This window comes from Ranitomeya variabilis, chromosome 3 (assembly GCF_051348905.1).
Source record: "Ranitomeya variabilis isolate aRanVar5 chromosome 3, aRanVar5.hap1, whole genome shotgun sequence".
Taxonomy (NCBI): Eukaryota; Metazoa; Chordata; class Amphibia; order Anura; family Dendrobatidae; genus Ranitomeya; species Ranitomeya variabilis.
The window spans coordinates 749,852,236-749,878,942 of NC_135234.1; the positions used below are offsets into that span (position 1 = coordinate 749,852,236).

Below are 26,707 nucleotides of genomic sequence, written 5' to 3' on the forward strand. Positions count from 1 at the left end.
TGATTTTCCTTGTGGTCTCACCAACCTGTTAAGGGATATTGAAATCATACTGAAGTTATAGCTCACCGTGTAAGTTGTTTGACAGCAACAAATAAAGTTACTTTGGTTAAGATTTTAAAACAATGAGGAAGTCTGGTGCAAGAGGTCGTCGTGGGCGTTCATTGTCAGCTGGTAATGATGGTAGTGGTAGTGGAGCATCAGGTGGTCGTGGGGATAAAAATATTCCACCTAAGTCTGGAGCTGTGGAGCCAGTTTCGTCGTCAGGCTACACAAGGCCTCGAACGCTCTCTTTTCTGGGAGTAGGAAAACCGCTTTTAAAGGCGGAGCAGCAACAGCAAGTTTTGGCTTACATTGCAGACTCAGCCTCTAGCTCTTTTGCCTCCTCTTCCGAAACTGGTAAATGTAAAAGCAGCGCGTCGCTTGTGGATGTTCACGGTCAGGGACAAGTCGCTTCCTTGTCCTCCTCAGCAAAAACTACAACAAGAGAGAAGGATGCAGCAGGCGACACAACGGGTCACTCCATGGAGCTCTTTACACATACCGTCCCTGGCTTAGAAAGTGAAACATTTAACAGGCCATGCCCATTACAAGTATATTCTGACATGGAGTGCACTGATGCACAGCCACAGCCAGAGTACTATGCTGCTCCTTTGACTCAGACCACCACATTGCCCTCTCAGGGTACAGATCCACAATCAGACCCTGATGAGACTATGTTGCCCCGCCACGAACGCTATACCACCGACCGACACAGTGACACAGACGAAGTTGCACACGAGCTCGAAGAGGAGGTAATAGATGACCCAGTTATTGACCCCGATTGGCAGCCATTGGGGGAACAGGGTGCAGGCGGCAGTAGTTCAGAAGCGGAGGTGGAGGAGGGGCCGCAGCAGGCATCAACATCGCAACAGGTTCCATCTGCCGGGCCCGTATCTGGCCCAAAACGCGTGTCAAAGCCAAAACCTGTTGGAGCACAGCGTTGCCATCCGGTTAAAGCTCAGTCTGCAATCCCTGAAAAGGGATCCGAGTCTAGGAAGAGTGCAGTCTGGCATTTTTTTAAACAACATCCAACTGATCAGCGCAAAGTCATCTGTCAAAAATGTTCAACTAGCTTAAGCAGAGGTCAGAATCTGAAAAGTCTAAATACTAGTTGCATGCATAGACACTTAACCACCATGCATTTTCAAGCCTGGACTAACTACCAAACGTCCCTCAAGGTTGTAGCACCCTCGGCCAATGAAGCTAGTCAACAACGCAACATCCCTTCCGTCACTGTAAGGCCACCATTTTCCGCACCACCGGCAGTATCTGTGCAGGTTTCTTTGCCAGCCAAAAGCAGTCAGGGTCAGGGAATCACCAGTTTTGTAGGAGGAAATATTGCATCTAGGGCACCGGCGGAAACAATACCGTCTCCAACCGTCTCTCAGTCTGCCATGTACACCGGCACACCCGAAAGTTCCACGATCTCCAGCTCTCCAGTCCAGCTCACCCTACATGAGACTCTGGTTAGAAAAAGGAAGTACTTATCCTCGCATCCGCGTACACAGTGTTTTAACGCCCACATAGCTAGACTAATCTCGTTAGAGATGATGCCCTACCGGTTAGTTGAAAGCGAAGCTTTCAAAGCCCTGATGGAGTACGCTGAACCACGATACGAGCTACCCAGTCGACACTTTTTTTCCAGAAAAGCCATCCCAGCCCTGCACCAGCATGTTAAACAGCGCATCGTCCATGCACTCAGGCAATCTGTGAGTACAAAGGTGCACCTGACTACAGATGCATGGACCAGTAGGCATGGCCAGGGACGTTATGTGTCCATCACGGCACACTGGGTGAATGTGGTGGATGCAGGGTCCACAGGCGACATCAATTTAGGGACAGTTGTGCCTAGCCCACGGTCTAGGAAACAGTTGGCTGTAGGCGTTCGCACCCCCTCCTCCTCCTCCTCCTCTTCCTCCTGCAGAAGCTACAGCTCTTCCACAGAACGCAGTCTGCCAACCACTCCATCGGCAGATGACACTGTTGCACACCAGTTGTCCCATTATGGGCCAGCTACTGCCAAGCGTCAGCAGGCTGTATTGGCTATGAAGTGCTTGGGCGACAACAGACACACCGCGGAAGTTCTGTCCGAGTTCTTGCAACAAGAAACGCAGTCGTGGCTGGGCACAGTAGATCTTGAGGCAGGCAAGGTAGTGAGTGATAACGGAAGGAATTTCATGGCTGCCATCTCCCTTTCCCAACTGAAACACATTCCTTGCCTGGCTCACACCTTAAACCTGGTGGTGCAGTGCTTATTGAAAACTTATCCTGGGTTCTCCGACCTGCTCCTCAAAGTGCGTGCACTTTGCTCACATATCCGACGTTCGCCTGTACACGCCAGCCGTATGCAGACCTATCAGCGGTCTTTGAACCTTCCCCAGCATCGCCTAATCATAGACGTTGCAACAAGGTGGAACTCAACACTGCACATGCTTCAGAGACTGTGCGAACAGAGGCGTGCTGTTATTTATTTGTGGGAGGATACACGGGCAGGCAGTAGGATGGCAGACATGGAGTTGTCAGGTGTGCAGTGGTCTAAGATACAAGACATGTGTCAAGTCCTTCAGTGTTTTGAGGAATGCACACGGCTGGTTAGTGCAGACAACGCCGTAATAAGCATGAGCATCCCCCTAATGCGTCTGCTGATGCAAAGTTTGACGCACATAAAGGAGCAGGCGTCTGCACCAGAGGAAGAGGAAAGCCTTGATGACAGTCAGCCATTGTCTGGTCAGGGCAGTGTACAGGACGAGGTAGCGGGCGAAGAGGAGGTGGAGGACGAGGAGGATGATGGGGATGAGTATATTTTTAATGCCGAACCTTTCCCGGGGGCACAGGAAATTGGTTGCGTGTCACGGCCGGGTTCTGGTTTTTTGAGGGACACAAGTGACGTAGATTTGCCTGCAACTGCCCCTCAACCAATCACAACCGGAGATTTGACAACTGGAACTTTGGCCCACATGGCGGATTATGCCTTACGTATCCTAAAAAGGGACACACGCATTACGAAAATGATGAACGATGACGATTACTGGTTGGCCTGCCTCCTTGATCCACGCTATAAAGGCAAATTGCAAAATATTATGCCACATGAGAACTTGGAACTAATATTAGCAACCAAACAATCAACTCTTGTTGACCGTTTGCTTCAGGCATTCCCAGCACACAGCGCACGTGATCGTTCTCACACGAGCTCCAGGGGGCAGCAGACTAGGAGTGTTAGGGGTGCACACATCAGAAGTGGCGTTGGACAGAGGGGTTTTCTGACCAGGTTGTGGAGTGATTTTGCTATGACCGCAGACAGGACAGGTACTGCTGCATCAATTGAAAGTGACAGGAGACAACATTTGTCCAGTATGGTTACTAACTATTTTTCATCCCTTATCGATGTTCTCCCTCAACCGTCATTCCCATTTGATTACTGGGCCTCCAAATTAGACACCTGGCCAGAATTGGCAGAATATGCATTGCAGGAGCTTGCTTGCCCGGCAGCAAGTGTCCTATCAGAAAGAGTATTCAGTGCTGCAGGTTCAATATTAACCGAAAAAAGGACTCGTCTGGCTAGCCAAAATGTTGACGATCTAACATTCATTAAAATGAACCACAACTGGATTTCGAAATCTTTTGCCCCACCTTGCCCGGCCGACACCTAGCTTTCCTATGAAAGGCTCTTGCCTGTGAATTACTTTTCTAATGTCTAATTTGCTGCAGCTGATTGTACAGCATACGACATGTTTACACCTCTCTAAATGGCCAAACTCCCCACACGGGGCCGTGGTATCGCGACTTGGCGCAAGCACCCGTGAGACTGCTGTTTGTCTGAAGAGGTGGGTGTGCTCGCTTTTGGTTGACGGCATTGCTACTGGGTCCCTCATAGTACAATGTAGTGTCTCTGGCGGTGGTGGTGCGCACCCAACGTCAGACACACCGTTGTAACATGAGGGGCCCTGGGGCGGTCCCGCCGGCCTCTAGAGAGTTCCCCCCTACCCCAGCTCAAAATGTGCTCTACCACATGCAAAATTATGTCGCACAGCTACACCAATCTTTAGTCTATTCGCTGACATCATTCAATGTCTGGCACTGACAATACAAATTTGTAGACATCTATGATGCAACTTAAAGTAGTCTGTGTCTGTGTCCTATATTGGCACCATTAAATAGTTACTGCCAAATTACTATGTCAGAAACTCAGCAGATGAGCCCACCCCTGTACCTAAGTATGCCACCTTTTTTTTTGTTTTGGTTGTTTTGCGAGACATTAACATCTATTTATATTTTGGGAGTACTGGGACAGACACTCCTTGCACTACTCCTCCACTCACCACCAAGCTGCCCGTGTATCCATGTAACCGCTGTAAAACTGCCATGAGCCTATTGTTTGTTATTTTAGGCCTTTGAAGCCTGTCTGCGGTCCCTCCTTCCACTAGTCCTCCACTGACCAGACCACTGCTGCCCGTGTACCCCTGGAACCAATTATAAAGTGCCTACAGCCAGCCCATTTTTTTATGTTAGGCCTTTGAAGCCTGTCTGCGGTCCCTCCTTCCACTAGTCCTCCACTGGCCAGACCACTGCTGCCCGTGTACCCCTGGAACCAATTATAAAGTGCCTACAGCCAGCCCATTTTTTTATGTTAGGCCTTTGAAGCCTGTCTGCGGTCCCTCCTTCCACTAGTCCTCCACTGGCCAGACCACTGCTGCCCGTGTACCCCTGGAACCAATTATAAAGTGCCTACAGCCAGCCCATTTTTTTATGTTAGGCCTTTGAAGCCTGTCTGCGGTCCCTCCTTCCACTAGTCCTCCACTGGCCAGACCACTGCTGCCCGTGTACCCCTGGAACCAATTATAAAGTGCCTACAGCCAGCCCATTTTTTTATGTTAGGCCTTTGAAGCCTGTCTGCGGTCCCTCCTTCCACTAGTCCTCCACTGACCAGACCACTGCTGCCCGTGTACCCCTGGAACCAATTATAAAGTGCCTACAGCCAGCCCATTTTTTTATGTTAGGCCTTTGAAGCCTGTCTGCGGTCCCTCCTTCCACTAGTCCTCCACTGGCCAGACCACTGCTGCCCGTGTACCCCTGGAACCAATTATAAAGTGCCTACAGCCAGCCCATTTTTTTATGTTAGGCCTTTGAAGCCTGTCTGCGGTCCCTCCTTCCACTAGTCCTCCACTGACCAGACCACTGCTGCCCGTGTACCCCTGGAACCAATTATAAAGTGCCTACAGCCAGCCCATTTTTTTATGTTAGGCCTTTGAAGCCTGTCTGCGGTCCCTCCTTCCACTAGTCCTCCACTGACCAGACCACTGCTGCCCGTGTACCCCTGGAACCAATTATAAAGTGCCTACAGCCAGCCCATTTTTTTATGTTAGGCCTTTGAAGCCTGTCTGCGGTCCCTCCTTCCACTAGTCCTCCACTGGCCAGACCACTGCTGCCCGTGTACCCCTGGAACCAATTATAAAGTGCCTACAGCCAGCCCATTTTTTTATGTTAGGCCTTTGAAGCCTGTCTGCGGTCCCTCCTTCCACTAGTCCTCCACTGACCAGACCACTGCTGCCCGTGTACCCCTGGAACCAATTATAAAGTGCCTACAGCCAGCCCATTTTTTTATGTTACGCCTTTGAAGCCTGTCTGCGGTCCCTCCTTCCACTAGTCCTCCACTGGCCAGACCACTGCTGCCCGTGTACCCCTGGAACCAATTATAAAGTGCCTACAGCCAGCCCATTTTCTTATGTTAGGCCTTTGAAGCCTGTCTGCGGTCCCTACTTTAAATACTCCTCCACTGACCACCAAGCTGCCTGCCCGTCTATCCATGTAACCGCTGTAAAACTGCAATGAGCCTATTGTTTGTTATTTTAGGCCTTTGATAGCCTGTCTGCGGCCCCTACTTGCAATACTCCTCCACTGACCACAATGCTGCCTGGAGTGCCTGCCTGTGTATCCATGTAACCGATGTAAAACTGCCATGACTGCCTACTGTTTGTTATTTTAGGCCTTTGATAGCCTGTCTGCGGCCCCTACTTGCAATACTCCTCCACTGACCACAATGCTGCCTGGAGTGCCTGCCTGTGTATCCATGTAACCGATGTAAAACTGCCATGACTGCCTACTGTTTGTTATTTTAGGCCTTTGATAGCCTGTCTGCGGCCCCTACTTGCAATACTCCTCCACTGACCACAATGCTGCCTGGAGTGCCTGCCTGTGTATCCATGTAACCGATGTAAAACTGCCATGACTGCCTACTGTTTGTTATTTTAGGCCTTTGATAGCCTGTCTGCGGCCCCTACTTGCAATACTCCTCCACTGACCACAATGCTGCCTGGAGTGCCTGCCTGTGTATCCATGTAACCGATGTAAAACTGCCATGACTGCCTACTGTTTGTTATTTTAGGCCTTTGATAGCCTGTCTGCGGCCCCTACTTGCAATACTCCTCCACTGACCACAATGCTGCCTGGAGTGCCTGCCTGTGTATCCATGTAACCGATGTAAAACTGCCATGACTGCCTACTGTTTGTTATTTTAGGCCTTTGATAGCCTGTCTGCAGCCCCTACTTGCAATACTCCTCCACTGACCACACCAATGCTGCCCGTGTACCCCTGGAACCTATTTAAAAGTTCATAGAGCCTAGTTATATATTTTATTTACTATTAATAAGGCCATGATGGACTACGCTGTACCACGCTACAAGCTAACCAGTCGACACTTCTTTTGCGAGAAAAGCCATCCCAACCCTCCACCAGCATGTAGAAGACCGCATTGTCCATGCACTCTGGCAATCTGTGAGTACAAAGGTGCACCTGACAACAGACGCATGGACCTGTAGGCATGGCCACGGAAGATTACGTGTCCATTACGGCGCAATGGGTTAATGTGGTGGATGCATGGTCCACAGGGGACAGCCTACTAAGTCTGTCTGCAGTCCCTAATTCAAATTGTCCTCCACTGTCTAAATCGGAGCTTCCACCTTCTGGCTTTCGGCCTATAGTATCAGAAATTAAACTGCATTTGGCCTTCAACTTTGGTTAGGGCCTACTAACGGCTTCTGCCCCTCCCTGGTGTTGCCCTCAACTAAATAAAGCTGAGCTTCAACCTTCTGCTCCAAATTACCATTTTAAAAAATGCAATAGGCTTTTCCGGCCTACTAAAGGTGTCTGTCTGTGTGCCCCTGCCTGGTGTTGCCCTCAACTAAATAAAGCTGAGCTTCAACCTTCTGCTCCAAATTACCATTTTAAAAAATGCAATAGGCTTTTCCGGCCTACTAAAGGTGTCTGTCTGTGTGCCCCTGCCTGGTGTTGTCCTCAACTAAATAAAGCTGAGCTTCAACCTTCTGCTCCAAATTACCATTTTAAAAAATGCAATAGGCTTTTCCGGCCTACTAAAGGTGTCTGTCTGTGTGCCCCTGCCTGGTGTTGTCCTCAACTAAATAAAGCTGAGCTTCAACCTTCCGGCTCTCATTAAGTGGTTTTAAAAAAAAAAAATGGTGGTTAGGGCCTACTAACGGCTTCTGCCCCTCCCTGGTGTTGCCCTCAACTAAATAAAGCTGAGCTTCAACCTTCTGCTCCAAATTACCATTTTAAAAAATGCAATAGGCTTTTCCGGCCTACTAAAGGTGTCTGTCTGTGTGCCCCTGCCTGGTGTTGCCCTCAACTAAATAAAGCTGAGCTTCAACCTTCTGCTCCAAATTACCATTTTAAAAAATGCAATAGGCTTTTCCGGCCTACTAAAGGTGTCTGTCTGTGTGCCCCTGCCTGGTGTTGTCCTCAACTAAATAAAGCTGAGCTTCAACCTTCCGGCTCTCATTAAGTGGTTTTAAAAAAAAAAAATGGTGGTTAGGGCCTACTAACGGCTTCTGCCCCTCCCTGGTGTTGCCCTCAACTAAATAAAGCTGAGCTTCAACCTTCTGCTCCAAATTACCATTTTAAAAAATGCAATAGGCTTTTCCGGCCTACTAAAGGTGTCTGTCTGTGTGCCCCTGCCTGGTGTTGTCCTCAACTAAATAAAGCTGAGCTTCAACCTTCTGCTCCAAATTACCATTTTAAAAAATGCAATAGGCTTTTCCGGCCTACTAAAGGTGTCTGTCTGTGTGCCCCTGCCTGGTGTTGTCCTCAACTAAATAAAGCTGAGCTTCAACCTTCCGGCTCTCATTAAGTGGTTTTAAAAAAAAAAAATGGTGGTTAGGGCCTACTAACGGCTTCTGCCCCTCCCTGGTGTTGCCCTCAACTAAATAAAGCTGAGCTTCAACCTTCTGCTCCAAATTACCATTTTAAAAAATGCAATAGGCTTTTCCGGCCTACTAAAGGTGTCTGTCTGTGTGCCCCTGCCTGGTGTTGTCCTCAACTAAATAAAGCTGAGCTTCAACCTTCTGCTCCAAATTACCATTTTAAAAAATGCAATAGGCTTTTCCGGCCTACTAAAGGTGTCTGTCTGTGTGCCCCTGCCTGGTGTTGTCCTCAACTAAATAAAGCTGAGCTTCAACCTTCTGCTCCAAATTACCATTTTAAAAAATGCAATAGGCTTTTCCGGCCTACTAAAGGTGTCTGTCTGTGTGCCCCTGCCTGGTGTTGTCCTCAACTAAATAAAGCTGAGCTTCAACCTTCCGGCTCTCATTAAGTGGTTTTAAAAAAAAAAAATGGTGGTTAGGGCCTACTAACGGCTTCTGCCCCTCCCTGGTGTTGCCCTCAACTAAATAAAGCTGAGCTTCAACCTTCTGCTCCAAATTACCATTTTAAAAAATGCAATAGGCTTTTCCGGCCTACTAAAGGTGTCTGTCTGTGTGCCCCTGCCTGGTGTTGTCCTCAACTAAATAAAGCTGAGCTTCAACCTTCTGCTCCAAATTACCATTTTAAAAAATGCAATAGGCTTTTCCGGCCTACTAAAGGTGTCTGTCTGTGTGCCCCTGCCTGGTGTTGTCCTCAACTAAATAAAGCTGAGCTTCAACCTTCCGGCTCTCATTAAGTGGTTTTAAAAAAAAAAAATGGTGGTTAGGGCCTACTAACGGCTTCTGCCCCTCCCTGGTGTTGCCCTCAACTAAATAAAGCTGAGCTTCAACCTTCTACTCCAAATTACCATTTTAAAAAATGCAATAGGCTTTTCCGGCCTACTAAAGGTGTCTGTCTGTGTGCCCCTGCCTGGTGTTGTCCTCAACTAAATAAAGCTGAGCTTCAACCTTCTGCTCCAAATTACCATTTTAAAAAATGCAATAGGCTTTTCCGGCCTACTAAAGGTGTCTGTCTGTGTGCCCCTGCCTGGTGTTGTCCTCAACTAAATAAAGCTGAGCTTCAACCTTCCGGCTCTCATTAAGTGGTTTTAAAAAAAAAAAATGGTGGTTAGGGCCTACTAACGGCTTCTGCCCCTCCCTGGTGTTGCCCTCAACTAAATAAAGCTGAGCTTCAACCTTCTGCTCCAAATTACCATTTTAAAAAATGCAATAGGCTTTTCCGGCCTACTAAAGGTGTCTGTCTGTGTGCCCCTGCCTGGTGTTGCCCTCAACTAAATAAAGCTGAGCTTCAACCTTCTGCTCCAAATTACCATTTTAAAAAATGCAATAGGCTTTTCCGGCCTACTAAAGGTGTCTGCCCCTCCCTGGTGTTGTCCTCAACTGAACAAAGCTGAGCTTCCACATTCTGGCTTTCGCCCTATACTATCAGATATTGAACTGCATTTGGCCTACTAGTGTGGTTAGGCCCTTGAAACAGTGTCTGCTGCTCTTGGGTTTGCTACTCCACTGAACAAAGCAATGCCGCCTGTTTAGTCCTGTTACCAATTTTGAACTGCATGTAGCCTACTTTATTCTTTGGCCCTATATCTGTTTCCTCCTCATCCTGCCCATTGCCCAGCCACTGCTAAATGAGTCTGCTGGTACATTGACCTAGACCACTACATTCCCCTTGTACTCTACACAGCCAGAATCTGACCCTGCTGAAAGTAAGGTTCCCCTTCCCGCATGTTATACCACCTTACACAGGGACAAAGAGGAAGGTGCAGATGAAAGTGCAGGTTCCTTCATCAGGTGGGGGGGCATACTCGTTGGCGACGTCACTGGCACAGGGCCCCTCAGAGTACGCAAAAGTGTCGCTGCTGGTGGGAGGCGCCCCCGCCATGCAAACACACCGCCGTACTTTGAGGGGCCCTGTGCCAGTGGCAATGCGAACGAGTGGGCCCCCCCCTGCTTGCTCAGGATCACAGCACTTGCAACGTTTAAATACTTACCTTTCCCTGCAACACCGCCGTGACGTAGTCCGCATTTCCTGGGCCCACGAAAAACTTGAGCCAGCCCTACTCCCCCCACAACTTTCCCCCAATTCCCTATGCCCAACTATTATTATACAGTTAATTAAGATTGGCAAGCTTCAGAAACAAGAATGGATGTTTTTGGCATTAAAATGGGCACTGTAGGTGTTTTCCTGGCCTCCACTCACTGCCGACTATGCTTCCCCATTGACTTGCATTGGGTTTCGTGTTTCGGTCGATCCCCGACTTTTAGCGATAATCGGCCGACTGCACTCGACTCGACTCTGGACAAAATCGGGTTTCCCAAAACCCTACTCGATCTTAAAAAAATGAAAGTCGCTCAACCCTACTTCTGGGAAAGCATCTTGTGGACCAAGGTAGAGCTTTTTGGTAAAGCACATCATTCTACTGTTTATCGAAAACAGAATGATACATCATGAAATCTGAAGATTGCCAAAGTATTTTGAGTTGCAATATAGTGCCCAGTGTCAGAAAGCTGGGTTTGGGTCCTAGGTCATGGGTGTTCCAGCAGGACAATGACCCCAGACATACTTCAAGAAGCCCCCAGAAATGGATAGAAACAAAGCACTGGAGAGTTCTGAAGTGGCAGCAATGAGCCCGGATCTAAATTCCATTGAACCCCTGTGGAAATATCTGAAAATTTGCTGTTGGGAGAAGACATCCTTCAAAAGCCCAGTTGAGAGGTGTAAGAAGCTTGCTCATGCGATTGATTGCAGATATTTATTTCAAAGGGTGTGCAAGCAAATAATAAGTTGAGGGTGTCAATAATTTTGTCCAGCCTATTTTGGGGGTTTCCTGTGAAATTATGTCTAATTTGCTTGTTTTCTCTGGGGTTTTTTTTGTGTTGTTCCTATACACGCAAAGGCGATAAATATGTGTATAACAAAACGTGTAATTGTAATAATTTTCTGGGAGAAGTACTTCATTTTCTTGAACAATTTCAAGGAAGTCAACACTTTTGGCTATCGCTGTATAAAGATAGTCTGAAGGTAAGCTTATTATATAGAAAATAAGGACATTTCTCGACAGTGGCTTTGTAGGTGGGCAGAATATGTGATTTTAAATATATCGGTGATGTCCCATTAGATTAAAAGGAAGAATTAACCTTCTAAGGAAATGTTGGCATTAGAATAAAACAAAGAGCTGGATAACAACTAGTAGCAGGTTTATACCTTTAAAAATGTTATATTGCACAGGCAGAGATGAGCATGTGATTGTTTTATATATATGAAGATGGAGACAATGAAGAAAAGAAGACTGTGTAGCGCCCGGAGAGTGTAGTTGATGGGAGTGGTGAGGGGGATGGAGAGTCTATACCATGTGATGTGATGTTTCCTTTGTGTTGTGTTTCCTTTCCTATGTGTTGGTGGCTGTTATCTCATTTATGTCTAAAGGTACCTTCACACTAAACGATATCGCTAGCGATCCGTGACGTTGCAGCGTCCTGGCTAGCGATATCGTTTAGTTTGACAGGCAGCAGCGATCAGGATCCTGCTGTGATGTCGCTGGTCGCTGAATAAAGTCCAGAACTTTATTTGGTCGTCCGATCGCCGTGTATCGTTGTGTTTGACACCAAAAGCAACGATACCAGCGATGTTTTACACTGGTAACCAGGGTAAACATCGGGTTACTAAGCGCAGGGCCGCGCTTAGTAACCCGATGTTTACCCTGGTTACCAGTGTAAAATGTAAAAAAACAAACAGTACATACTCACCTTCGCATCCCCCGGCGTCCGCTTCCCGCACTGACTGAGCGCCGTAAAGTGAAAGTGAAAGTACAGCACAGCGGTGACGTCACCGCTCTGCTGTTAGGGCCGGAGCTCAGTCAGTGCAGGAAGCGGACGCCGGGGGACGCGAAGGTGAGTATGTACTGTTTGGTTTTTTTACATTTTATGCTGGTAACCAGGGTAAACATCGGGTTACTAAGCGCGGCCCTGCGCTTAGCAACCCGATGTTTACCCTGGATACCCGGGGACCTCGGCATCGTTGGTCGCTGGAGAGCGGTCTGTGTGACAGCTCTCCAGCGATCAAACAGCGACGCTGCAGCGATCGGCATCGTTGTCGCTATCGCTGCAGCGTCGCTTAATGTGAAGGTACCTTAAGAAGTGCAAGACTCTTGCCAAGGATTCCATTTGTGTAGGTAGCACGTTTCTGAGCACCACAATGTACTAGCTATAAGAAGATTTTCCCCTGTAAGGAGTAATATAACCAGGGTATTTGTTTGTCTATTGTGTCCCTCCATAGGAATGTTTAAGAAATGTTCTTAACTTTTGGTCTATCAGAGATGTAGCATATGTGTGATGCCAATGATGTTAACTCTTTCCAGAAGGAACTACACATGAACCCAAGATATGCAAGAAATTGCCATGTTCTTGGTGCACATGACGGCCAGATATGAAATATAACTCCCCTTTGGAGACAGAAGGATTCCACTTGTGTGTTTTTACTAGGGTGAAATACCATCTAGTGAATATCCTATATGAGCTATCTTGTGTTTTCACACATTGAGAAGGACAATCAGAAGTTCTATAGATTGTCTTCAAATTCATGGGGGAGAATAACACATTTAGGTCTTTCTCTCAGGCGCAGATTAATGCCTTTGGTTTTTCCTTGTAAGTAAAGTGTTGTACAGAAAAGACAAGACTTTTTAGGGTGAATTCAAAGAATCATCATTGTCTCACATGGATTTAGGCTTTTATGTATGTCTCCCATATTAAAGGGAACCTGTCACCCCAAAATTCAAGAATGAGCTGCGGCCAGCGGCATCAGGGGCTTATCTACAGCATTCTACTCGTATAATGCTGTAGATAAGCCCCCGATGTAACCTGGAAGATAAGAAAAACGAGTTAGATTATACTCACCCAGGGGCGGTCCTGGTTTGGTTCGGGTCCGATGGGCGTCATGGTCCGGGTCCGGCTGCGGCACAGGTGTACTTTGTATCCCTGTTGAGGGCAGAGCAAAGTACTGCAGTGCGCAGGTGCTGGGCCTCTCTGACCTTTCATGGCACCTGCGCACTGCAGTACTTTACTCTGCCCTCAACAGGGATACAAAGTACACCTGCGCCGAAGCCGCAGCAGGAAGAAAAGAAGAGGACGTCATCATAAGAAGATGGGAGGTGCCGGACCCGGACCACGACACCCATCAGACCCGAACCGGGACCGCCCCTGGGTGAGTATAATATAACTCGTTTTTCTTATCTTTCTGGTGACATCAGGGGCTTATCTACAGCATTACAGAATGCTGTAGATAAGCCCCTGATGCCGGTGGCCGCAGCTCATACTCAAATTTTGTGGTGACAGATTCCCTTTAATGAAAGTTGTTATCGTCTTTTTGAACAGAGGATAGTGTAGGAATTGGGTTGAAAGCTAAAATCTGAAGGAGCTTCCTTAATTCCTCTCTGTCCTTCTTCTCTTTCCTTCCTTCTTCTCTTTCCTCCATCTCTTTCTTTCATGCCTTACTCTCTTTCCTCACGCTCTTTCCTTCCTTCTGCTCTTTACTTCCTCTATTACCATCCTTCCTCTTTCGTTCCGCTCTTTCCTTCTTTCCTTACTCTCTTTCCTTCATTCCTTTCTTCTTTCCATCTTTCCTTCCTCTCTTTCCTCCTTTCATTGCTTTTTGTTTATTCCTTCCTTGCTTTCATTCCTTCCTCTCTTTCCTTCCTTTTTCTCTTTCCTTTTTCCTTCCTTCCTCTCATTCCTTCCTTCTTCTTCTCTGTATCTTTTTCCTTCCTTCCTGTCTTTCCTTCCTCTCTTTCCATCCTTCCTTCCCTCTTTCCTTCCTTCCTCTCTTTCCTCCCTTCCCCTCTTTCCTACCATCCTTTCTCTCTTTCCTAGCTTCTTCTTTCCTTCCTCTACATCTCTTTTATCTTTCCATTTTCTATCCTCTGCTTCCAAATTTTTCTTAATTTCATGCATACATTCATCCATATTTTCTTACTCTTCCTCCCTTGCTTTCTCATGTTTCCCTTCTTCCTCCTTTTATTTTCTTTAGACAGCTTTCCTTCATGAAGTTTTAGGTATGCACAACAAGCAGTCAAGTACAAGTGTCTGCAATTCACCTTCAGGCAACTGAGCTAAAACTTGGCAGACGATGTCCCATTATTAGTTGTATTAATCCCTTTAGATTGTCTATTATCAGATGAGTACACGTATTATTGTAGTTGTACTGGCGCTATATCCCCAACACTTCTCTCAGTAAATCGGGTTTTTACTAAATACTGTATTTTATTTTATTTTTTATTTTTGTAATATTTAGAGGCAAATAACGCAGTAGTGTTACCATTCTCACAGTTGTATAAAGAGATAACTTTTTTGTATCTGTAGGATTTATATTGATGGACCCTTTGGGAGCCCCTCAGAAGAAGCCATGAATTATGAAGTAAGCCTTTGTATCGCTGGCGGGATCGGAGTCACACCATACGCCTCCATTTTCAACCAGTTACTGTACGTACAACACTAAGAATTATGTTATTTCATCAGGAAAAAGTAGATACACAATATGTAGGGTAATTCTGAAGATATATTCTTATGGAGCACTTAATGGGACATATATACAGGCTATTGACTTAGTCCGTAGTGGAGCTTAGGCCGTAGTGGAGCGCTACGGTGGAGCTGAGATAGTGCAGAGCACCATGGCTCTATACACCCTGAAAACTGAATATATTCCCCTGGCCTACAAAAGAAGGAGTGAAATATGAAGAGATTTAAAGACTTAATAGTGAGGGTAAAGAACCATAAACTATTTAGCTACACTTGGTTCTTGTTTCAGGCCAGAAATTAGGTGCCAACCAAGAAAAATCCAAACTTAGAGTAACCCCAGAAACATAGAATTCTGGAGGAAGAACCCGGAGTGGTCAGGAGCCATACGTAGTGTCGGAGTAACCCACTGTATGTGTATAAGCCTATGCACAGCAGGTGATGGACTATTGGCCAAGGGATGGAGGAGCGCAGATTGAAGTAGCATCTGCCCCAGATGTAATGATCAGATAATAGAGTGACTCTTGACCTGAGGCTTTCGGCATGATCTGCTCTCCCAGCTGAACAGAGTGAGAGGACTGCTGAGGATCAAATGATTTATTCTAATATAACAAAAAATATGGCACCGAACCACAGGGTGTATACCTGCAGACAAGGATAGTCAGGATTCTCGGAACAGCAGTGGTGTAGCAGCTGCCAGAACCCATGGAAGTACAGAGCATTTCCCAGACTCACATGTGTCAGGCTAGAATCCACTTTTCAGTTTTATTGCAGCTCTTGGGAGTGAGTGGTATAGTTTGACGATATGGCCACAGATTTGTACACCCTTTCCACCCCAGTTGCCTTGCAGTACCACAAATTAGCTTGAACGGCAGGTGGCTGATATCTCATGGTCATCCAGCAGTGTGACACTTAGGCTATGTGTACATAGAATTGATCTATTGTAAACTTTCTGCAGTGGCAAAGTCTATACAAAATTTTGGTGTGGGTTTGATGAAAATCTGCTATTCTGTTATGCCAGTATGTAGTGTGACAGTTAGGCGAACAGGAGCAGATAGTCATGACTTTAGTTCCTTCAGAAAGAAAAAGATCTGGCACCACTTTTTGTAGGGAGACAAATACTACCCCTTACTTTCTTTAGAGAAAAAATCCTCTTACTTCTTTAGAGAGACAGAAACTACTTACTGTAGAGAGACAACAACCCACTTCCACTTTCTGCAGAAAGATAAAGACCTACTGTACTTCCATTTCCTGTAGAAAGATAAAGATTTGCTACCACTCCTTGCAGAAAGTTATAGATCTGCCCCAACTTCCTGTAGAGAGACAAAAATTCTCCCCCACTTCCTGTAGAAAGATAAAGGCCTACCCCCACTTCCTGTTGAGAGACAAAGACTCGTACCCACTTCCTGCAGAAGGGTAAAGACTTCTCCCCGCTTCCTGTAGAAATATAAAGACTTGCCCACAATCCTTGTAGAAAGATAGATAACACATCCTGTAGAGAGCCAAAGTCCGGACTCCACGTTCTGTAACCCCTTTTGGTGTCTCTACCGCTAGACACAGATTACAGCTGACAGCAGGCCACGGACTGCAAGATACACAAAAGAGAGACACATAGCGGCTGACACTTCCCAATTTCCCAATATTTGTCTTCTCTGTGGACTGTTAGGATGCAGCGTGTATATTTTCTAGACTGTACTTGTGGTATGCAACCAACACGCAGATGGTTATCCTCACCGCACTCACACGTTGTGAAGTACTGGAGATGTAAAGCCTCCACGTTCTCGGCTGTCTGGACTATTTCATTTTCTCTCCTCTCGCTTAAGTGTCATATTGGGGTTATGCTGTGGACAAGAATTCTGAGGAGATTTGTATGTGACTCTTTTCCGCTCACTATCTACTTTATTAAATGGATTCCCTCGAGTTTTGCCTTCTGCGGCTTATACAGATTATATAGGGTCAGTACGAAGCAGCAGGCTGAATTGCTGGCATTTTCAGACGCATCATACTTACTTATCTTATTGACTATGCTCTTAGTTAGGAAGTTATTATTATCATTTCTGGCACAACAAATACCACCACAAGCTCTAGGAAATATAGCGCAACCAGAACATAAAAACCATTGACAGGTGAAGGGAACAGCAAGGATTACTGGTGACAATGGTGCCTGTCAGAAATGGGATATATCAGGCAGAAATTGATCAGTCAGTTTTTGAAGTTGGTGTGTTGGAAGCAGGAAAAATGGTCAGGTCAACGGTAAAATAGCAAATGTTGTGGGACATTCTCAGTATACGGCAGGTCTTGTGGGGTGTTCCCCATGTATGGCAGGTTCTTTGGAATGGTATATATCAGGTCTTCTAAGGTATTCCACATAGGCAGCAGGTCTTGTGAGGTGTATCACAGTATACAGTGGGTCTTGTGGGATGTTCCCCGTATATGTCAGGTCTTGTGAGATGTTCCCTGCATACGGCAGGTCATATGGTGTTTCCCATATTCGCAGGTCTTGTGAGATGTTCCCGGTATAATACGTCTTATGGGTTGTTCACCATATATGTCAGGACTTGATGGTTATTCCCCATATGTGGCAGGTCTTGTGAGGTGTTCCCCGTATATAGCAGGTCTTGTGGGGTGTTCACAATATGCAGCAGGTTCTGTGGAGTGTTCCCGACATACTGAAAGTCTTGTAGAGTGTTCCTGGTATACGGCAGGTTATTTATTGTGTTCCCAGTATAAGCCAGTTTTTTTGGGGTGTTACTCAAAATGCAGCAGGTCTTATGGGGTGCACCCTGTATACGGCAAGTCTTTTGAGGTGTTCATGGTATAATGTAAGTCTTGTGGAATGTTCCCATTATACAGGAGGTCTTGTGGGATGTTCCCATTATACAAGAGGTCTTGTGGGATGTTCCCATTATACAGGAGGTCTTGTGGGATGTTCCCATTATACAGGAGGTCTTGTGGGATGTTCCCATTATACAGGAGGTCTTGTGGGATGTTCCCATTATACAGGAGGTCTTGTGGGATGTTCCCATTATACAGGAGGTCTTGTGGGATGTTCCCATTATACAGGAGGTCTTGTGGGATGTTCCCATTATACAGGAGGTCTTGTGGAATGCTCCCATTATACAGGAGGTCTTGTGGGATGTTCCCATTATACAGGAGGTCTTGTGGGATGTTCCCATTATACAGGAGGTCTTGTGGGATGTTCCCATTATACAGGAGGTCTTGTGGAATGCTCCCATTATACAGGAGGTCTTGTGGAATGCTCCCATTATACAGGAGGTCTTGTGGGATGTTCCCATTATACAGGAGGTCTTGTGGGATGTTCCCAGTATATGAAAGCTTTTGTGAGTTCCTTCCGGTATAAGCAGGTTGTGTGGAGTGTTCCTGACATATTACAAGTCTGTATGCCTGATTTCAGCAGTATTCTTGTAGAGAAATCGTCTTTTATTCTGTGATGGTAATTTCTGCCATGCTCCGAAGCGTGTGCTGCCTGGAAGAAAACTCTGTCTCCGGTCTTCATTATCATACCAGCCCCCTCCCATCAGCATCACAGTGCCCCATAACATGTAGTGGTGACCTTGAAATCCTGCCCCTGCGCCATGTAGTATCGTGATTACACAACACTTTTCCGCCCTTCTATAGGCATTGGCTTCTTTGCTCTTCTGCGCAGGTCACTGTTACATTTGCTCCAGTGATCGCCGGTGAGCACGGTGATAAGGTGCTCTCACCTTTCCCCACTCCCAGTGACTTGCCGCGCCTGCACAGAAGATGCCAGTTATTGAAAGTCCCACCAATGTCAATGTCCCACCAGTTAGAATGGATCGATGCTAGTGCCGCCAATTATTGTCCATGGGACTGCTGAAGAGTGCCAAATGCTGTCCTTCATTATCTCCGTCAGTCCCATACACAGTGAACCGAATGGCGGTGGGCATGCATTGCCACCACGTCATTCTATCGAGGCATTTCAGAGTTGAACTTTTTGGGGATAATCAGTCTGACCACCCACAATCAGCAACTTATCACCTCTCTTGTCAAATTGGAACAACTCTATTAATGGACTACTATTTTATATGCTTAATCTACAGTTGTAATGTATCGGCATGTTCCCATAGTCTGGTATATTATCCGCTGTGAAACTATGACGTGAAGCATAGGGCTGACTGCAGAAAAGTCTCAAAAACCCAGTGACTTCCTTTTGACCTGCCATGATCAATCAATAGGCTAAACCGCCGGGCTGGGAGGTGTTTCCAATTCCGTCTGTAAGGCCGGGATCACACATGCGAGAAATACGGCCAAGTCTCGCATGTTAATACCCGGCCCTGCCGCCGGCATTCAGGAGCGGAGCGTGCGGCCACATGGCAATACATGGATCCGCACGCTCCGCTCTGGAGTGCCGGCGGCAGTGCCGGGTATTAACATGCGAGACTTGGCCGTATTTCTCGCATGTGTGATCCCGGCCTAAAGCAGGGGACTGCTCTAAGAACAGAAGCTGTATGGTAAAGCCTCGTCTAGACCGAAGAACTACCATCATCAAAAGCCAATGGGCGGTCGTTAATAGGGGGTTGTCCGGTGTTAGTACAATTGATATTAGTAAAATAAATGTTTTCTGTGTTAGGTCCTGATTCACATTCGCATTAGTTATTTTCAGGCACTTTTTGATAATCATAGTGTAGCATGAGATGGGAGAGGGGCGTGAGTCAGATTTTATTTTCCATTCTGTAACAGCAAAGAGAGTTCTTACGATTAATTATAAGGCTAGAATAATAAACAGTAGGATCATTTTTATTATACAATGTTTTAAGTGATTGTCATCCATTAACACCGTTTTTTACATGAAATGATACAACATTCTGGACTAAATAATTTCTTAATTTATCTTTACAGTGCTTGAAACTTTTTTTTTTCTGATAAAGAGCTCCAAATTCTCTGCATAGATAGAGACAAATGCTGAAATTCTCTCTTCCTGTAGCCACCACTAGGGGGAGATTGCTGCATACTCTTTATACATTGACCTCCATAATAAATCAGTCTTCAGCAAGCTTCTCAGCTCCCTCTAGTGGTGGCTGCAGATAGACTGAATTGTATAATTTAGCTCTAGATTTTGAACACCGTGTTAGTACTGAATGTTGTGAAGATGAATTAAGAAATGAGACTATTGTAAAAAATTATATATAAATTCCCTTATGCCTAATTTATATAATCTACATTAATATACAGTTGTCTCTTATAAACCTCGTGTCTGTGATCAGTAAGCCACGCTGCCGATGTGACTACACTTTATGGGGCCTCCTGAAATAGTTCTTTAATTGTTTTTATTTTCCTTTATTTCCATAGGGAGAAGTGGAAAGAATACAAACTGCAGAGGTTGTACTTTGTGTGGATATGTAGAGACATCCAGGCTTTCCTCTGGTTTGCTGATTTACTGTGCATCCTCCATAAAAAGGTAATTTAATGTTTGTTGCAATAAATTCCGCGCACCAAAGCTTATTTAATGGAGCCAATTACTTTAGCTTCCATTCTAAGGCAAGGACTATAGATTTTGCTTAAGTCCTTTCCATTCTTTGCACGGCTTCGCTCCTTCATTATTCTCACCCCACAAAACTCTCTTGGAAATCCTATTACAGGTTCTGAATTGCTACATTGTAATCGCGCCGTTTCCAATATATCATGGTCCGGGTAATGCTCTGTAATTCTAGGTGTTAACTGCAGTGTATCAGTGTGTACAAATGTATCAATTATTAGCAGGGATATAAATAAAAGCCATAAGAAGATGAGCGAATCTCAAAGAAATTTGTTGCGTTCACATTTGCTCGAATCTTCCGATAAATTCAGACTCAGTCTGACTTGAAAGTTTCCCAGTAACCATTTATCATGCTCCGAAATCCCTCCAGATGCCAAAGGAAAAAAAAGAGGGAATGGGTCAAAAATTAATAAAACATTACCCTCACTTGTACCATGCCCACCTCTTACCCCACCTGCTGTCCCAGGTATCCGCTTGGTCTTCTTGTGGCTTCCATGGTCTTCAGATCTTTCGGCACTTACTGATCCGTAGGACCCTGATTTTGTGCCACCTCCTCCCTGTCGGCAACACCCGCTCTATTGATGATGGTGCGATGTCAGACCAGTTAATCAAAAGAGGAGCCGGTGATGCCAGCAAGTAGTCCTTCTATCCAGTGGACAAGGACTACTGACTTGGCCACCAGACTAGGTTCCCGCAAATTTGTTACTCATCTGTACTGACTAGGGATCACGTGATGACTTGGGGTCACTTTTATTGACGTGGAAGCTTTTCATGCTCTGACTCTTCTGCAGAAAATGGTCTTGGTGGATTGGGGTATCATTACAAGTTTTGCTAAGGAGCATTTTGATTACTTGTTGCACCCCGGTACGATCCTTCATCAATCATTATGCCTCCTGGAAAAAAAACCTTCAAAAACTATTAAGGCCAACTACGTGATAATGTCTTTATTCTGACTGTTGCACTCCATCCATCATGTATTCAGCTCCGTGCAGGCAGCATTCGTAACGGCTCCGACATGATCCCCGGTGGTTAAATGAATCGAGAGTTGAATTCTTTGAGTGATGTAGTGAAGTAGCCGAATGGAGAGCTTCAAAATCTGAGAACTGCTAGAAAAATGAGCATTTACTGATTTCACTGCTTTTCTGGATGGCCTCTGTGCATCTCAATGAATCAGTCTATTAGGGAGCAGTCAGAGCTCCGAATCCTCTGCTTCCCCTCACACAGTTATAGAGTTAAAGGCGTATTCCCACCTCTTAAATGTCTGCCAGATGTGACCCAATTCTCAAATGTGGACATATCTGTCTAATGTCCTTTAGCCAAGGTTGGACATTTTTAGAACTCCCGCAGAAGCGAATGAGGAGAACTGCACATTTGTGGACACCTCTTCATTCATTGGGAGACCTCCTTTGTAAAGAGAAATGTGGTGCAACTAGTGGGACCCACACCTATTAGATAACTGAGAAGAATCATATGTAAAATAAAAAATTTAAGAAAATTATACTCACCCTGCCTTCACCTGTCCCACCGCATTGCTCCACTCTAGTCCTGCCATCTTCTTCAGTTGGGTCATCAATGTGGTCTTCACTGAGTCATCTTTGACGTCTTCCAGCCCCCAGCATCTTTTTTGTCTTTTGGAGTTCTCCATCTTTGGTACCCATTGTTCTGACTAGGCCGCTTTGCTGTGACATCACATATCATTGTGAAGTTATGGTCTAGTTTTTGCAGGAGACCCCAAAGATGGCAGGTGCCTGAAGGCACCAAATATGGCTGTATGAAGTCCACATGATTGATACTGGTCTTTTATCTCTCCTGTTTCATCCTCTGTGTAGTCCCTCCTTGCTCTGACCCTTCTCACAGTCATGTCTACAATATGTCTCATCTTTGTCCCAACTGCTCTCCCAGGGACAACCATTGGCTAGGACCTAGACAATGCTCCTGCATCTGCACTATTTTTGCCAATCCAGGACTATTCCGGATACCATAACCTGGGAATGTTCCCCTCTTCTTCATTCTTCATTGTTTTTTGTTTGTTATCTTTTTTTTTTCACTTGGATGTCTCAATAGCCAAAACACATTGGGTGCCGTTATGGTAATTTGCAGTTTTTCGCAGAATTAAGAGCATGAGGGGGGTACGACTTGCAAATATTATATAGTAATTAAGCATAAAAACCATTATTACATGTGCAAATGATGGTTCTGATTCTCAAAATTGCTAAAGATACTGGTGGCACTTTGTAAAAAAAACCGCGACTCTATCTAGTAACTTTTAGAGAATCTATCAAACAGTTTTGAGCCACCTAATCTGAGATCAGCAAAATGTAGAGACAGAGACTCCCATGTGCCACTTACTGGGCTGCCTACTGTAGTTTTGATAAAATCCCATGATAGCAACTACACAATCCAACCCTGATTCTCTATGACTCTAAGGGTCATTGAGGTCTTGTCATGGCCAAGTCTGGTGGGCTACCGGAGGACATATGCTACATTTGCTCTCCTCGTATTATAACTTTCATGATTTACTTATTAACTTTGACTATTTCCATCAGTTCTGGCAAGAAAACCGACCAGACTATCTGAACATCCAACTGTACCTGAGCCAAACAGATGGGATACAGGTAATGCGTGAAGACTCCTCTTTTCAATAATGTTGCTCATACAATTTCAGAATGACATCCGAGAAGACCACTACCTCCTGGTGTGTGGTTACAGGTCAAACCTCCTGGGGGGAAAGCAATTTTCTTTGGTACGCCTGACTACCTCTCAAAATGTTTTCTGGATAATGGTTATTTTCCTCAAACAAGGACAGTAAACAAAATCTGATTTTCATATACGAGGGAACGAGGTGAGATGAGAAATGTTTTTCCGGAAGAACTAATGCTATTTTTTTTAGTGATCCTTTAAATCGATCCTTATCGAAAAACCCTAATCCTGTCCAATATTAAGACAACGAAAACAAACGGCGTAATCATCATTGCAGTTTTTTCATTTACCATTTTTCTTTTGTCTTGTGGTATTTAATTGCCATTTTTTGTGCAGCAAAGTCTTCAAGATGGCGTAGACAACTCATGAATTTTGCGCAAAATCGAAACTCTTTTTTTTTTACATGTTGATGTCTTAAGAGCAGATTACCATGAATAAGACCCGCATGGTCGAAACGCGTCGGTTTGGACCACCAGGGACCCCATTTTTGTGTTGCATGTAGCCCAACATTGGTTTTAAAATATGTCTCCAATAAAATTGATGTTTTAGTTCCATGAAAATCCACGCTGGAGACTTTTCTGTTTTCACTAAGAGCAGAATGGGACATAATTCGTTAAAATGTTGCACACAGCTCTAAGATGTGCACCAACATTTCTGGTATGCATAAGAAACCACTCCAGGGTGGGGGACTAGAATAAATTGATGCAAAAATTGTACAACTTTGTAAAATTACATAAATAACGAATCAGCCGCAAATATCTGCATTGCAAAATGCACACAAGCCATAACATAAATGAAGAATTTGGATCAAAAAGATAATTAGATTAAAAACAGGAAAAACTAGACAAAAAAATAGAAGCACACGCAATAATGATTCCAGTAATCTATCATGTGTTAGGTTGTGTGTTGTAATTTCAGTACAATCAGTGATTTATCAGCAGGAGATTATCACTGCAGGACTAGGTCTCATGTGAAAGCCAGTCCAGCTAAACAGTGTATCACTGGCCCAACTGATTGGCTGATTGCTGACAATGTACAGTATATATAAAGAGAGAGCTGCCAATCAGGGGTGTGCTACATCTACAGCAGAGAAAACAGGGATTCTAGCAAATTGCAGACAGATTATTTTTAAAGAGGATCCAGTTTTTTTTTTGGAGGGGGCTTAAATCCACCCCATACAGTTCCACAGATATTGGCCTTTTTATTTCATGCTGGTTTTAATTGCCTTTACTAAAGGGACATAGCACACCGATCCTCTGGGGCGTGTGTTTAGACAGCTTTGCATAATTAAAATGTTAGCCACACCCCTTATTGTAGACCATAAGAAACATTAAATATAAAGTTCCGTGTCTGGAACTGTAAGGCAGATTTTAGTGTTTTCCTAGAATGCTCGGCTGATAACTTTGGGATCGAATTATAATCCCAACATTCACTATGCTTTTCAGTGCCATTGAGGGTAAAGTATAATTTTTTTTTGGCAGTCTTTTTGGTGTACCTCTGGCTAATAATAGACTCTTGGCATGTTTGACATATAGAAGCATCCTTCCTTACCTTCCCTTTTGGCTTGATATATCCCAAGATGAATGGGACGAGATGATCCGCTTTGAAAAAAAAATCAATGTCATGATACTCTGCTGGGAGATGTTTCTACTATTTGGATCTATACGTGGACGCCTAGTGGTTGAACTGTGTACTGCAGCCCTAAATTTGTATCATGAAAAAAGGAATTACATTAGTAAAATTTGCAGAAAAGTGAAAGCGGACACGTCTTTGGTACCCCCGACCAAATCTGAATAATGAAGGAACATTCTTGGCCACTTGAAGCATAAAGTATAAAAATTGTGTCAGTGGAAGATTAGCTGTGTCCATTCTCGTGTAGACCGGGTTCAGGGCGCACATTAACTCATCTTTTCATTCATATCAGTGCTATCTAGTCAACGTTTGTCTCTTGGCAGAATCACTATTATCTTCTGCCCCCCCATTGGGTCTAGACTCCTTCAAAACCCGACCACAATCGCAGCAGTGACTCCGCGAACGTCGTTATCAGAGCCGTACACGATGTGTAATCCCTTCGTTCACAAATTCTTATGGATCCCACTGTGCCATTTTTTACAGAAAATAATTGGTGAAAAATACCAGGCTTTGAACTCGCGTCTTTTTATCGGACGCCCGCGGTGGAAACTTTTGTTTGATGAGGTTGCCAAATCTAACAGACAGTAAGTACCATTCAGAGGAATTGTGCGGTGATGAGGAGGGAGGGCGATTGTGATGCATCTTCAATAGTCTAGCAATTTGTTTGCAGATTTTATATATATAAAAAAAGGTCAGAGCCTCTGATGTCACATGTAATTCACACGGTGAGATTTTCTCAGCTTTGGGGACGGAGCCAACAAAAGTGGTTTCAGTTTATGCATCTAAACTGGGTTTATTACAGCCAAATGACAATATAAATGTACAGTTGAAATCAGAAGTTTACATTCTATAAAAAGACACATCTGCAGGTTTTTCTCAATATCTGACATGAAATCAGAATAAACCTTTCCCGTTTTAGGTCAATTCGGATTACCATAATTATTAATATTTGCAAATGCCAGAATAATGAGAGAGTGAATGTTTTAAGGCATTTTTATTACGTACTACAAAGTCAAACGTTTCCATCCATTTCATTAGTATTTGGCACCATTGCCCTTAAAGGGAACCTGTCACCTGAATTTGGCGGGACAGGTTTGCGGTCATATGGGTGGGGTTTTCGGGTGTTTGATTCACCCTTTTCTTACCCGCTGGCTGCATGCTGGCCGCAATATTTGATTGATGTTCATGCTGTGTCCTCCGTAGTACACGCCTGTGCAAGGCAATCTTGCCTTGCGCAGTATGCTTTGCTCAACTGCGGGCAAAGCCGAAAAGCATTAGTGCGCATGCACCAGCGCACTATGTCCCGGAACACAGCAAAATACTTCCGGGACATAGTGCGCCGGCGCATGCGCACTAATGCTTTTCGGCTTTGCCCGAAGTTGGGCAAAGCATACTGCGCATGCGCAAGGCAAGATTGCCTTGCGCAGGCGTGATCTACGGAGGACACAGCATGAACATCAATCAAATATTGCGGCCTGCATACAGCCAGCGGGTAAGGAAAGGGTGAATCAAACACCCGAAAACCCGCCCATATGACCGCAAACCTGTCCTGTCAAATTCAGGTGACAGGTTCCATTTAAAGTGAATGACTTGGGTCAGACGTTTGGGATTTCCTTCCTCAAGCTTCTCACAATAGTTGGTTGTAATTTGGGCCCATTCCTCCTGACAAAACTGGTGTAACTGATCCAGGTCTGTAGGTCGCTTTGCTCGCATCGACCTTTTCAGCTTTTCCCATAAATTTTCAGTCTGATTGAGATCAAGGTTTTGTGATGGTCGCTCCAAAGCATTGACTTTGTTATCCTTAAGTCACTTTGTTTTCACTTTGGCAGTATACTCTGGTTCATTGTCCATTTGGAAGACCCATTTCGGCCCAAACTTTAACTTCCTGGCTGATGTTTTGAGATGTTGCTTCAGTATTGCCACATAATCTTTTCCCATGATGCCATCTATTTTGTGAAGTGCACCAATCCCTCCTGCAGCAAAACAACCCCACAACATGATGCTGCCACCCCCGTGTTTCACAGTTGGGATGGTTTTCTTAGGCTTCCAAGCTTTTCCCTTTTTCCTCCAAACGAGGAAAACAAGTTCAATTTTAGTTTC

General features: G+C 45.0%; 1 protein-coding gene across 2 annotated transcripts in view; it reads left to right on the top strand.

Annotated features, from left to right (window-relative positions):
- Positions 1-26,707, top strand: part of NOX4 (NADPH oxidase 4) — a 287,217-nt gene that overhangs the window by 255,911 nt on the left and 4,599 nt on the right. For both annotated transcript variants that reach the window (XM_077298554.1, XM_077298555.1), the window contains exons 14-17: positions 14,605-14,724; positions 20,089-20,197; positions 22,822-22,890; positions 25,091-25,191. In XM_077298554.1, the coding sequence (XP_077154669.1) occupies positions 14,605-14,724; positions 20,089-20,197; positions 22,822-22,890; positions 25,091-25,191 (399 nt within the window). The remainder of the gene's footprint in view (positions 1-14,604; positions 14,725-20,088; positions 20,198-22,821; positions 22,891-25,090; positions 25,192-26,707) is intronic.